The sequence below is a fragment of the Cnephaeus nilssonii genome (genome assembly GCF_951640355.1).
Source record: "Cnephaeus nilssonii genome assembly, chromosome: 21".
NCBI classification, from domain to species: domain Eukaryota; kingdom Metazoa; phylum Chordata; class Mammalia; order Chiroptera; family Vespertilionidae; genus Cnephaeus; species Cnephaeus nilssonii.
The window spans coordinates 394,937-409,667 of NC_137092.1; the positions used below are offsets into that span (position 1 = coordinate 394,937).

The 14,731-nt window shown below is 55.2% G+C and overlaps 1 protein-coding gene across 1 annotated transcript; it reads right to left on the reverse strand.

Moving 5' to 3' along the window:
• Positions 1-9,846: 9,846 nt before the first annotated feature.
• BTN1A1 (butyrophilin subfamily 1 member A1) lies at positions 9,847-14,497 on the reverse strand (the record flags this gene model as incomplete). The annotated part of the gene is made up of 7 exons (XM_079762014.1): positions 9,847-10,520; positions 10,928-10,954; positions 11,151-11,171; positions 11,664-11,813; positions 12,839-13,120; positions 13,525-13,878; positions 14,395-14,497. The coding sequence occupies 7 exons, from the start codon at positions 14,495-14,497 to the stop codon at positions 9,847-9,849; spliced, it is 1,611 nt and encodes a 536-aa protein (XP_079618140.1).
• Positions 14,498-14,731: the final 234 nt, after the last annotated feature.

Here is a 14,731-nt window from a genome sequence, read left to right on the forward strand (position 1 = left end):
AGTGTTACAGATCAGTGGAGGAATGGATAAGCTTTTCAAAAAATGGTGCTGGGAGAACCACTTATTCATATGAGAAAAATATCATATTGAACATCTATCATGTATGTGTCACAAAAATCAGTCCAGGAAAGACTAAGGATAAATGGGAAAAGCAAAACTATACAACTTTTACAAGGCATCTCTATGGATTTGGGTTGGAAATGACCCCTCTCCCACTGCCAATTTGCTTTCCGCTTTTTCAGATATTTAAAGAAAACACACACAAATGAACAACGACAACAAGCAAAACAAACAAAAAACCCTGGTACTTCCAGCAGAATATGGGTAACAATCTATAAAATTCTACAACTTCCACACACACAAATTTTACAACTTCCAAAATCCTCTCCACAAAGCGTCAATCAAATCTTCCATTGCTGCTTTGAACAGGAAAAGTCTTCAGAAGGGAGGGACATTTTATATGACGCATGTAAGAGCTGTTCACAGGTCAAGTCTGACACGGAGAAAAACCCTAAAAGCTGCAGGATTCTCCGTGGGACGACCCACAGCCTAGAAACAGAAACGCTGGCTCTTTTGAGCAAAGCCATATCGTCCTCGTCGCCAGAAAGCCTGGGCCTGGCGACCCGACACGGCCGACGTGAGGGGTGCGGAGGCCACATCCTGAGCTGTGGCTTCAGAAAGTCGTCTCTATGCGGTGGCATCAGGAAAGCAGACAGGATGCTGGGCTTCCCCACACTGTACATCTTCTGAGCCAAAGCGGCCGGCGTGTGAATGGAACCAAGAATGATCTTCAAAAGCCAGGACAGAAAATCCCATTTCCCCCCGTTTTTATCCAGCTGCTGAACACTCTATTCGTGGTCTTCGGCCTTCCCACAAAAGACAACAACAAAGTGTCTTCATGCTAACATTAAAAACAACAACAACCCTGCATTTTTATAAAATTTGATTTTAAAAAATAGTATTTCAAATAGTAGAGTATTAGCAGCACAGAGCTGTGAGGAAAGTCCACTTCACGGGGCATCGCCGCTGCCTCCCGCTCGCCGTGACTGGGCTTTCGAAGGGCTGCGCCCCTCCTGGGCAGCGTCTGCTTTCCCCTTCCTGCCTTTGGGCAGCTTCTCCCCCTTCTCTGCAGCGGCCTTTTTAGGCCGGGGCCCTGGCTTCGCAGCAGCAGGCTTAGCAGACAACCGAGCCGACTTCCTCTGCGGCTCCTCCTTCCCCTTCACTTTGTCGCCTTTAGCATCTCCTTTTGCCTTCCTCTTGGGCATGGTGGCGGCGGTGCCTGGCAGGTGGCTCTTCCAGTGCAGGGTTCTACTCTCTTCCTCACGCTGCCCCTAGAAAGGTTTATTGAACAAGACACAAAAAGTGTAAGCCATAAAGGGAAAGATGGACGGATTTCATGACATTAAAACTCAAATTTGATTATATTAAAATTAATGATCTGTGTATAGCATAAAAATACAAAAAGATAAGTTACAAGCTGGGCAAAGATATTCATGACACATATAACTGACAATTAGATTCCAAAATTTATAAAGAATTCCTAAAGACCAATGAGAAAAGGACAAAGTGAAAATTTGAAAACAATGGGCAGTTAACAAAGCACTTCTTAGAAGAAACATGAATGGTGAATAAGCACATAAAAATATGTTTTTTTCTCTTTCTTCATGAGTCTGTCTCCACTGTCCATGGACCAAATCCCACTTCACCGAATATGCGCCCACCCCCAAAGAAAACAACAGAAAAAGGAAACCCAAACAATTCTCACTCCCACTCCAGCACGCACAGGCAGGCACATGGCAGCCGCATCCTCTGGGTCCCCTGACTGCCACTGACCCGGGTTTTGAAAGGAAGTTCTAAGGTGGGTGCGGGTCTCGGTCCCCCTCAAAGTCACACGGCCCCCTCCTCCCTCTGCCTCTCACTTATGGCGAGAGAGGGCCTTGGGGCTGGAGGAAAGGCCTGGAGGAAGGTTAGTGACGCCATGCTTAGGAGAGCGAGCATGAAGTATGTTTCTATGTATATAAAAGCCTAAGCCACCGTTACCACCAAATGGAACCGAGGGTCACGATGACGTGCACTGACCACCAGGGGGCAGAAGCGGGTCGCAGGCAAGCAGGTGGGTGGCGGCGGGAGCCTCTGCCGCAGTGTTAAGGCTGTTCCACTCAGACTTAGGGGGCTCCCCGACATTCTGGAGGGCTCCCAGACTGCTAATGGGGGCAGGCCAGGCTGAGGGGACCCCCGGGGACCCCCTCCCCCGCAGTGCATGAATGTGTGCACGGGCCTCCGGTGTAATATAAAAGTACAAGTAAAGCGTGTGCAAGGCCAGGGAGCTACAGGGGCAAGAGGACATGGTGTCAGCTACTCCCCCCCGACCCCACCTCCCCAAGGAAATGGGGGCAAGGCCGGAGCCTGCTTTCCATTTGGGGTTAAGGAGGGTGTGCGAACCCCAGTGACCCTGCTCTCCACCTGGCCCCGGGGTCCTGGGCACCGCGCCGTCATGGAACCCCGTGAGTTGTCTCCGCAGCGGCGCCTGGACGTGTCCCCGACGAGCTGGACGCAGACCCGGCGCCGGCCCCTCCGAGCGCCCCGTTCCCCTCCCCGCGTGTCGGGGGGCCGCGCAGATCCCTCCGACCCCACCCCCACCCCCGGGCTGCGTTTCTGCCCCGAGTCTCCTATTAACCGACCCGCCGGACTCTGCCTCGCCCTTCGGTCTCTCGGCTCCTTCGGCTTTGGGGGGCCGCTTTGCATTCACGGAGTTTAGGAAACGGGGGGCGGGGGGCTGGGGCCCGGGAAGGAGGGACAGGACGGGGTCCCCCGAGCGCTGAGCCGCGGGCGTCGAACACACAGTCGCCACGTGCATGCGGATGGCGGGGGCTCCCGGCCTCCAAGCGGCCTCACTGCAGTCCCCGGATGCAGGGGAAAGCGGGGGACAGCCCTGCCCCCCACCCCCCGCCTGGCCCCGGGGCCCCGGCCTCCCGGGCGGTGCAGACGGGGCTGAAAATAAAAGCGTCTTCGGTCCATAGGAGCGGAGGGCAGCCCCCCGCTGGGGCCGAAGGGGGGAGGGGGAGGGCGCCGGCACCGGTTTAAAGACAGAGACCGGCCCTCCAGGGAAGGGGTGCCCCCTCCTCGTCGCCACAACACGTCACAGGCGCCCCGTTCCTGGGGCGCCGAGGGCACCTGAGCGAGTGCTGCTGACCCTCAGACACCGGGGTGGGCACCGGCGACGAGAACGTCTGAGCGGGGCCCGAGGCGAGCGGCGGGACCGCGCGGCCTTTCCCCGAACCCGCGTCCCCAGGTCAGAGGTCACCCAGGCGCAGGTCCCGCCGGGAACGAGCGCGGCGACCCCTCAGGTCCCTGAACTTGGCGGCGGTCTTTCCGCTTTTGACGGGAGCGCAGCCCGGGGGGCCCCTGGGCCCTCGCTGTCCCCTCCAAGGGGGTTCCACCAGGGACGCCTCGAACCCAGGGCCGGAGGGACCGCCCGCCTGGACCTCCCCGCAGGGGCTGCGATGGGGCCGCCGCCCCCGCCGCCCTAGGTCGCGCGGAGCGTGGGGCCCGAGGCGCCGGGAGGCTCCGCGCTCACCGAGTGTCCAGACCGAACCCTCGCAGGACCCGAGGCCGGGGATGGGGGCAGGGAGGCCGCGAGCCGGGGATGCGCTTCCGGGGCCCGGGCGGCGGCGGCGGCGGCGGCCTCCCGACTCCGCACTCACGTCAGCACCACAGCCCGGGGCGAGCCAGACAGGAAAAGGAGGCCCGTGTTTGAGGTCTTGATCATTAAAAAAAATTAAAATAGGCTTTTGATGATGAGTTACAAGGTGAGGAAAACGTTTGTTTCCGCCCGGTTTCGAACCGGGGACCTTTCGCGTGTGAGGCGAACGTGATAACCACTACACTACGGAAACGCGGTGACAGGCGCCTTCCAGGGGTTGCAGTTCCTCCCACAAGCTCTGCTTCCGACCCGCGCTAGCGGCGCTGTGTGCGCATGCGCGGGTGCCTGCTGCGGCCCTAGCCCTGCCTTGTGCGCATGCGCAGCACCCTGGCGTGCCCGTCATTTTTACTGGAAATGCCCGGATAGGGGAGCACAAAAGAGGGGTTCCAATCATAGCCAGGAACCTATCATGCTTACTTCTCAACATGAATTTGTAAATTTTAGTTGCTTTCCCTTTGCCTAAGGTTCCTTCCCAACCACCCACCTTTTCCCGGAGTGACTGGTGGGGCGGACGCGGCGGGGGGGTGAGGATAGGGGGGTGAGGACGGGGGGAGACGCCGCAGGAGTGGGCCGCCGTCTGCTGGAACTTTCTCCTTCACCAGCTCCTCCGACTCCTCCGTGGTCGGCGGAGGAAGAAGTAAAATGAAGCGGCGTCCACCGAGCCAGCCAGGAGTCGAACCTGGAATCTTCTGATCCGTAGTCAGACGCGTTATCCATTGCGCCACTGGCCCACGCGGAAGACCTTGGGCGGCGGCTCGTCTTCATCAAAACCAGCCCGCGGGCCACCCGTCGAAGCCAGGGGGTGCGCCGGTGCCTGAGGGTCCGATCCCTCCCCTCCCTCAGGCTCTTTTGAGGGTACCCTCCCTCCCTGCCGGGAGCGCACGGCCGAGTCACCGTCCCGCACTGATAGGGGATCTATAACCTGATAGAGCACCGGAATTAACCTGAAAAATAACCATAGTGATAGAGTCAAAACTGCTGAAATACATCTGTGATCGGTTGCCCGTATTCATAATGGAAGAAAACGCAGTTTCAGTTTACTTGTTATGTAGACAAAATTATGTTCTCCCACCCAAGTTCACAGACGACCCAGTTTTTGGTTTCTCTCCCAAGCCGATGGCAAACGGCGCTGCCCGCCACGCCCACGTTTCCTCACGTCATCGTCCGGGTCTGAGACGCGGGAACCTGCACCTCCTCCACCTCCAGGAGCTGGAACAGCCACCCGAGGGCCTTCCCATGGCGGGATGGTCACGCTGAGAACCGAGTAGAGAATGAGACTTCACACCTGGTTTCCGCAAGTGATGGCTCCAAGTCCCAGCTTTCTCCCAAGACTTGCCTCCGGCCTGTAAACAACTCCCCCCACGTCCCGGCATTTCTGTGCCTTTGCCCGTCGAAGGGAAAGCCCAAACCGGATCCCGTGGGCTCGCTGTCCTTCGGAATGTCCGTGGTCAAAGCCCTGCCAGGTGTGACTGCGCTGCTTATCATTACTCTAATGGCTCCAAGCTCTCTAACGACACGATTGCTCATCCTATCATAGCAAAGAAATGGGTGCTTATTTCATGGAGTTTCAATCCACCTGTGGGTTGAGTTCATCGACTTTCAATCTCTTGACAAAAATAAGCCATCTAGCAGAGTCATGCTGCCCCCGTCACGTCTGTAGGCGGAAGTAAGGCCTTACAGTGTGACCGAGAAATCCTTCAAATGTTGGAACAGTTTAGAAATACACGTTTCATTCAGCGTTGTCACCATGACAACAGGCAGCCCCTCATAATTACAGGCTTCACTTGGGAAGAGACTGCCACAGCTATGGAGACAGTTTGTAAACTGTTCGGAGTTCCACTACAGCTGTTCGTTCAGATTTCCTTTGACCAAGCAGAGGGTAAGCTGGGAACCGCTACAAACACTCACACAAGCCCCCCTGGGGAAGGACAAATTCCAGTGAATGCTCTCAATTTGACATCTTATCAAACGAGATCCTTGGGACAAGTTTTAGGACAAGAAAGTGTCTCTTCCTGTGGCTTCGGAGAGAGGGAATCGCTCTTTTATTTCTTTCCAAGACCAGGTTGTCATGAGGAAGCCTTGTGTTTTTAAGGTGCAGCTCTAGAATTGTGTAAGTTAACATTGTAAGCTACAAGCAGGCAGGTGGAACCCACATTTACGGAAAGACTTGGGGTAAGGAATGGCTGGAACTTGAATTGAAAACCGTGAGATAGAGAACATACAGCTTGCTTCCCGAACGGACCTGTTCTTGGGGCTAGAACTGTTCTGGCGTCAAAGTGTCCCTGGACCGGAGGAGGCGTGTCTCCGCGGGAACGCGGCTGGTCCCCTCCCCTGTCCCCTCCCCTGTTCCCTCCCCTGTCCTCCTCCCCTGTCCCCTCCCCTGTCCCCTCCCCTGGTCCCCTCCCCTGTCCTCTCCCCTGTCCCCTCCTCTGTCCCCTCCCCTGTCCCCTCCCCTGACCCCTCCCCTGTCCCCTCCCCTGGCCCTCTGCTCCCGCGCCCACGCCGGGAGGGCTCAGTTGTCCTACAGCTGCCAGTATCCAGACCGAACCCTCGCAGACCGAGGCTCATCTTCAGAGTTTTGGGAAGCATTTGGGTTGCTCCTGACCCAGGCGGAGAGAGAAGTAAATAAATGCACCCAATAAAATCAAAGATCTTCCTCTTTCCCCATCGATTTGGACGCGAGCCGGCGTGCTGGCTCCGTGGCTTAGCTGGTTAAAGCGCCTGTCTAGTAAACAGGAGATCCTGGGTTCGAATCCCAGCGGGGCCTTTTTCTTTCTCTTTTTTTTTCGAGTGTGGCTTTCCCCCTTTCAACAAGGGGATGGGTTATCAAAGTTAAATCGTAAGGGTAAATTTTCTCTATGGGGTCTCACAAAAGTGTTTTACACGGGTCTGAGGATGGACTTTCTTATTATTTACAAAAATAGCACGAAGATGAATTTGTTGTTCTTTTGAAGAAAATTTCCATCCTTCCTGTTTTTATATTTTTGTTCCACGGATATTTTTTCATCAAGTACAAGAGGAACCAGGGAAAGCAGAAGGCAAAGTCACCGCATTTAAACTACAAGCTATAACACCTCTGATCACTCTCTTGTCTTTCACACGAACGCCCTTTCACACTCTGCAGGCAATGTTTTTAGAAAGGAATGACTGACACTTGTGCTGTGGAGAAGGCTGCAAACACCTCCGTTCATAGCAGCCACTGAAATCCTACCTTATATGTAACATGTGTAAGGGGCTGGGGTGTCCTGTTCTGAGTTTATCTAGCTGCACGCTGAAGATGGGCGGGCTTTTCTGAATGGATGTTACACTGCAATAAATAGTTTTCAAAATGAGAGGGGGGAAAAAGGATGAGTAGTTTCTGTGTCTAGTAAACCCCGCAGAGGGAGCACTTGACACAGGGTTCCCACCACAGCCACTTCTGTAAACACACCTGAGAGGTTTCTGAAATCACAGGATCACTGATTCTGCCCCAGGTGACGAAGACAGACGCTGGCAAAGCATTTGGCAAGGCGGCATGTCTTCTCTGTTAGAAGATTCAGAAATAACGCCAGAATTACCAAGACAATGTCCCCCAGGCACTGGCACCGTGCCGACAGGGAAGGGTGGCCCAGGGGCATCCGATAAGGTCTGCTTCTGGGTGCTCCGTGCCCCGAGGCTGGGGCTGGGGAAGGAAGGACACAGGTGTTCCCACAGAGCCTGTCACCGGCTCAGTCCTGGGCCTGGTGACCCTTTTCCTTGAAGGGAAGAGGGAAGTGGGGTGAGGGGGTGAGGTTGCGGCGCTGATTAAAATCTGTAACCGGTTTTCTTTCTACTCTCAGCGAGGGGTTCCTCCGGCAGCCCCGTCTCTTCTGGGCGAGTTTTCACATACACATTTCAGGATACAATTAAACCAGCAAAGCAACTGCCTGAGGTTCCCAAGATTTTTTTTTTAAGTTAGGTTTTTTCTTTCTTTGACTTTCTAAAAGCATAATTTGAACACAAATGAACACTTTTTAAAGCAGGAATCAATCATGTTCTTCTCCCAGCCATACAGTGTGGGTGGGTGGCACTCGCGGGGCAGTGTGGGGTGAGTAGTGTTTGAGGCAGGACGAGGCCAGGACACGAGACTCACTCTATCCATTCGGGCGGCAGAGCTGGCTGGTCAGAGCCTCGGGGAGGTGGCTGTGCCTGGTCCTTGCCTGGGGCCATGCAGGGGGAAGCCGGAGTCTGGCTGAACGACCAGGGCCTTCAACAGCGGTTTCCAAAGATCACCCAGTTTGTTTGTTTGCTTGCTTCCCGATTCCAAGGCATTACCATGAAAAGTTTTCCAAACATTTCCTCCTTCTGGAAAAGCACTTTTAAAATTCCAAGACATGGCTTCACTCACTTCCACCAGAATCACCTTTTTAATGGCGAACATGCAGTCAGCACCCACACAGGGGCCGAGGGGCGGGCAGCCAGTGGGCACCGGGCCTTTTTGCGAGTCCCTGGGTTCTCCTGAGACAGCAGCTCCTGGACCGCCTGCCGGGTGAGCCCACCCACTGCTGTCAGTCCCCGATGGGTCCCGGGTAAATAGAACGACAATGTCAGTAAGCAACATGCCTTCTTTCCTCAGGGTGTGTGTGTGTGTGTGTGTGTGTGTGTGTGTGTGTGTGTGTGTGTGAATTATAGATTTTTTTATTGATTTCAGAGAGGGAGGGAGAGGGAGAGATAGAGAGATAGAAACATCAATGATGACAGAGAATTATTGATCGGCTGCCTCCTGCACGCCCCCTATTGGGGATCGAGCCCACAACCTGGGTATGTGTCCTAAGGGGAATGGAACCGTGACCTCCTGGGCTCATAGGTTGCCGCTCAACCCCTGAGCCATGCCGGCCGGGCCTTTCCTCTGCTTTTGTTCTGGCTGGGTCCACTTGTTGCAATAAAGAAAGGAAGGTGCAGCAATCAGACAGACTTATTTATTAGGTTAAGACCACGGGCGGCGACATCGATCCTGAACGTGAGAAAGTACAATCCGAGTAGGAGATGTGAGTGTGGACAATTGTGCAGCCTGTTGACCAGAGGAGCCTCGGACATAAGGAAAATGCGAAGACAGACAGGAGCAATCGGGCTCGCTGTGCTGAGCAGAGACACCACAATCAGGGGACCCAAGGAGAAGGGCATGGGAGGAAGGCTGTGTGGGGAGAGAGCGCACAGGCCACGGTTTGGAAAAAGGGAGCAGTTGATGCTCAGGGAAGGGGTACTTGAGGGGTTACACAGGGCATTCGGATGACAGCTGAGGGGGCACAAGGCTGAGATAGTGGCTGATGAAGTGGTGATATCCCTGAGGGACGATTCCTGGAACAGCCTCTGAATGGGATAGAGTCCAGATCATAAGGAGGAGGAGAAGCAGAAACTATGGGGCCCACAACGTGAGGGTGGAATGACCCCCAGGCAAGGGAGCAGCAGGTCAGTGCAGAGAGGAACGGGGTCTGAGACACTGCTGTGCACACAACTGTCTAAAACCCTCCTCCCTGTCCACCTCCTGTCCGACACCCTGGCCCTGCTCCTAGCGTCTCTCCTCCACTCCCCCTTCCAATCGCTCAGACTCCACAGCAACAGGGCTATTTCCCCCGCTCCCTAGGACAAGCTTAGGTATTTGGGATACGGGCCCTGACACTGTAGGGGCAGGCCAGGTGGTCATCCCTGGTCTAGGGTCACCTCACTTTCCTCCATCCCAGTGTCCCCTCCAGGTTCCTCGATGGGGTGTTAGCCTCGGGTCTTCTGTTCCCAGAATCCTTTGGGGTTTCTGCTTGCCTGTTCCTCCACATACCCCTCGTCTGGACACCAGGATGGTTGTCATCACCCCATGACCATCTAACCCGACCCCATCTCAATCCCTGAGCTGTCTGTTGAGTTTATTTCAAGTCCTTCCCTTTAGGATGTGGCCTCCAGGGTAGGAGAACAGATGTCATTGAAGAGCCACCTCCCCGGACCCCGACTATGGGTACAGAAACAGATTAGCAAGGTCCTACACCCCACGCTCTCCAGCAGCAGCCATACAACCTTCCCAAGACTAATCAATCCATACCCAACAGGAAGCCACGGGAGCTGGGTGAGGCCTCAGGGGGCGGGGTGGCAGAGAGGGGTGAGAGCAAAGGGAAGCAGCTAAGCTGGGCTCATCCTTAAGGTGCCCCCTGGTTGGCCTGGGCAGAGATGAGTTTAGAATGAAGTGTGTCTGTGTCCCCAGAGGCAGCATCCTCCCCCAAGGGGGACAGTGGGATCTCCTTGGAAGGGTCCTTGGCATCAGCCTCTACCGTGACTTCCTCCAGCCCATCCGTGACCGGGCAGATTGTCAGGGGCTTTTTGCCAGAGGACCACAAGCAGAAGAAGGGTCGGAGGGGGCCAGAGAAAGAGGCCTTGGAGAAAGTGTAGATGTGGGACCCGTCCATCATGTTGTAGAAGGCAACGTCTCCTGAATCATAGTCCAGGAAAATCCCAACCCGACGGGGAGGTCCTGCCAGGGGGAGAGGGGTCCGGAGGGGGGTGAGGGCCCAGTACCCATTTCCATACAGCTCCACAGCCCAGAACCCATTCTTGGGAGTCATGGGGTCAAATCCTTTCTTCATCACGTCCTCCCTACACACCCCGATGGCCCAGTCGGTCCTATCCCCCACCTCCACCTCCCAGTAATGCCTCCCGGAGGTGAAGGCCTCCCTCCCCAACACACAAGGCCAGGAGTCAAATCTCTCGGGTTTCTCAGGCAGTTTCTGACGTGCATCTTCCAGCCGCACAGACTTGGAATCCTCATGCAGAAAGAGGTGGGGGTGGGCGGTGTCCGGGTCCAGAGTCACATCAACTAGACAACGAAGAGGAAGTGAGTCTGAGCAGGCGTGAATGTGAGAGGCTGCAAGCCCTGTTCTCCCTTCTCCAAAGAGATAGGAACTGGCAGGTCTCCTCCAAGGAGAGCTGAGCTGTTTGGCCTGCTCAGCTGTCTCTATTCCCTTCTTCCCTCGACAGTCACAGGTGATGTACAAGCTGACTTTCCCCAGGGCCTAACACCCTGTGTCAGACGGGCTTGTCTCCTATCCATTTCCCACTCGGGCTGCCGCGTGCCTCAAGGAAAAGTTGATGCCATTTGCCACCTTCCCCCCCTCTCTATCCTCATCTCTAAAAGGTGTTGGTGATTTGTTTTCAACTATTGTAGGACTTTGAGTCCCTGGGGGTTGAAGCCTCGGAGCCCTTGAGAGGTTGAGAGTCACTGACCTGCATGCAGTGTAGCCTTCTTCCACTCTGCAATGAGACAGAGAGAGAGACAGTCACTGAAAGGTTTTATAGGAGAGAGAGAGAGAGAGAGAGAGAGAGAGAGAGAGAGAGAGCGCAAGAGCGAAAGTGAGAGAAAGAGAGAGAGAGAGAGAGAGAGAGAGAGAGAGAGAGAGAGAGGGAAAGGGAATCTTGAGGGTGAAATAATGACAAGAAGACAACTTACTGAGCTCTTTCAGGAGTTTCTCTGGAAAACAAAGAGAAATAACAAATGACCTTCTATAGTGGACACAGTGGAGGGGGTGGGGGACAAAACTGGTGTGAGAAACACACAAAGGAGTAACTGTTACATGGTGACTACTCAGTCACTGAAACATGATCAATAGTGAAGAACAGGAATTGTGTTGTTTTCTAAGAAATATGCAGGAAGTTCCTATTGGCTTGGATCATATCTGTAGTCGTTACTGGGAAACCGAGGTAAAAGTGAGGATAGAGCCTCAGGGTGGGTAGTGAGCAAACGTCAGGTCTAATACCTGTTAGAACTGGTTCTGACTCAGCCTGCACCCAAACCTCTGTCCTTGCTCAGATTGAGTATCAGTGACTCCAGGAGCCCTACAATCCGCTCTGACTTTCAGAATTCCAGAGTCTGATATCTCCCACTGGCAGTTATCCTACAGGACTTGGATCCAACCTCACTCGGACACACTCCCGACAAGCAGCCCGGGAGTCTATGACTTACCTGTAGAGCTGAATTCACCCTTCCTCCGTCTGGACCTTTCCTTGTATAGTCTCCAGGTGAAAAATATGGACCCGATGGTGAGAACTGCTAGGACCACTAAGGTGACAGCCACAGCCACCACCCAGGGAATCAGCCTTGGGAAGAAAGGAGCTGAAACAAAGGACATTTGTTGAGAATCACTGAGCAAGTCCAGCTCCTCCAAAGGGACTCGGAAGAGGGCATGACCTGGACCACTCCCTCCCATTCCTTCCGAGGTGAAAACAGTCCCTCCAATGCCACTCAGGCTTTTCAGGGGGAAAAAAAAAATCTTAGGTAGGAAAAAGCAGAGGAAAAGAGGAATGAAGATGAACAAGAGTTGTTTTGGGACAGAACAAGAAAAAAATGGACAAATTCATGTTGTTATGGAAATTCCTCCTTAATGATCAATGGAGGACCTGAGCCAAGGGGACAGGGAAGTAACCCAGGAAGGGGAAGCATCACCTCTGGGTGCAACAGCACAGACTCAGTGACCCAGGGAGAAGGAAGAGTTCCTGCTTGGACCAGAGGCAGTGTGTGGGGGACAGTGAGAAGATGCGCTTTCCTGAGGACCCTGGACAGAGCTCTCGCCTGGGATGGAGGAGAAAGGGGGCAAGGGTGGAAACAGGAGAACTTAGCCTTAGTCTTCCTGTTTGGTCAAGGAGAGAGTCTCGGGATCAGGAAGGTCTGCAGGGACAAAGCTTCTCTATCCAAGGTGCATCTCCTAAGCAAATCTGGATTTTCTACAAGGTCTTGGTACAGTTTATGCCTTCAGAATATTTTTTAAAATATATATTTTTATTGATTTCAGAGATGAAAGATGAGAGAGAGAGAGAGAGAGAGAGAGAGACACACACACACAGAGAAATATCAATGATGAGAGAGAATCATCAATCGACTACCTCCTGCACACTTCACACTGGGGATCGAGCCTGAAACCCGGGCATGTGTCCTGACCAATCATCCAACCACAACCTCCTGGTTCATAGGTCGATGACGCTCATCCACTGAGCCATGCTGGTGGGGCTAGAACCTTTACTCTAAGTGAAGTTGGTGGGGCTCCCTCATGAGAGTAGGTGGGGGGATTTTAGGTGAAGAAAGTAGGCCGCTCTGCCAGGAGGTCACGCTTCACATAGGAACCCAGTGTTGCGTTCACTGACCTGGTATGAAAATGTCTGCTTCCTTCTCCTGGCCAAGGAGAACGTTCTGGATGCAGCAGGACACGTTCTTCATGGAGGGGTCGCTGATGGCCACGGAAGCCGCCACGGTGAACAGGCCTTCTTCGTCAGGATGCCTGGACTCTGACGTGGAGGAGAACGTCTCTCCCGTGGGTGTCCTCCACTGCACCCGGGGCTCCGGGTACCACCCCACCGAGGTGCACTCCAGCCGGGTCTCCCCATTGTCTTGAACGTCCATATGGATGTGAGGATCAGAGCCCAGCGCTGAGGAGAGAGAAGATGGTCTTACTCCTTCAGGGGACACCCTCTGGGAGCCTTATAACCACAGGGTTGCATGATCGAGAAAGAAGAGCACATGGGGATGGGGAGTGAGCGGACTCCTCTCCATACTGCATTACACAAGGAAACAGAGGTGTCAATACAAGGCATTTCATAACCTCATCAGAAAGGGGTGCCAGCCCAGCGGGCATAGGTCATAGGTCAGCCAGACACTATGAACCAGGAGGTCAGGACACCTGCCCAGGTTGCGGGCTGATCAATGATTCTCTCTCAGCATTGAACTTTCCACCTCTCTCTTCCTCTCCCTTCCTCTCTGAAATCTATAAAAATATATTTAAAAAGAGGCGCACGCCTCCCGGGAGTCAGGGAGAAGGGCACGCGGTACTCACCGGCCACCCGCAGGCGCACGCGGGCCTCTCCGTGGCCTGGGCCGTCCTCCCGCCGGAAGGAGCAGCGGTACTCGCCGTCGTCCGAGGCCTGGACCCTGCGGATCCGGAGCGCCACGCGGCCCTGGGCCAGGCCGTCCAGCACCAGCGCGGCTCGGCCCCGGTACCGGGCCAGCTGCTCGGTGTCCTGTGCCTGCCCAGCGCGGTGCACCAGCACCGCCAGGGCCTCTGGCTCCCGCAGCCATTGCATCTCCAGGGGCACGGCGCTCAGGTTCGCGGGCAGGTGGCAGGGCAGCTCCGCGTCCGCGCCCACGAGCGCCAGGATGGGCTCCGCGGGCCCCGCCACGTCGAAGGGAGCTGCCGGGAACCGGACAGTTAGACACCGGACAGTTAGACACCGGACAGTTAGACACGGGACAGCCAGACAACAGACAGTTAGACACCGAGACAGCCGGACACCAGGACAGCCAGACACCGGGACAGTTAGACACCGGGACAGACACCGGACAGTTAGACACCAGACAGTTAGACACCGGACAGTTAGACACCAGACAGTTAGACACCGAGACAGCCGGACACCGGGACAGCCAGACACCGGGACAGTTAGACACCAGACAGTTAGACACCAGGACAGCCAGACACTTGGACAGCCAGACACCGGACAGTTAGACACTGGACAGCCAAACACCAGACAGCCAGACACCGGACAACCAGACACCGGGAGGGGCAAGGACATATGGGGACCGGGCTCCCCGCCCCAGGGCAGCATCCCCACGCTCATTCCTGGGGCAGCTTGCCCCACGGCACCCGCCTGGGCCCAGGGGGAGCCTCCAAGGAGAACCGGAAGGGGTCATTTACCCTGCAGCCAGGGACAGCGGGGAGACCCACCTGCGTGCAGCCCGCGCAGCTGCAGAAGCAGGAGGGTGAGCAGGCACCCCCCGAGGCAGGGGCTGCGGAAGGCGGCCGTCGCCCTCATCCGCCGCAGTCTGTGGGAGCTTCGGCCTAGAAGACAAAGCGCAGTTCTTTCCCCCTCGGAGGTGCCAGGCCTTGCACAGACACCCTCACCCCCCCAGCCATCCGCCCGCCCGCCCATCACCCTAAGTCCCGCCAAGACCATTTACAATAACCCAATGGCCCCCCACCCTGAGGAGACAGGAGATGGGTGCTGGGAGACACGGTGCCCTGAAGGGACGAATCCTGGAACCACTGT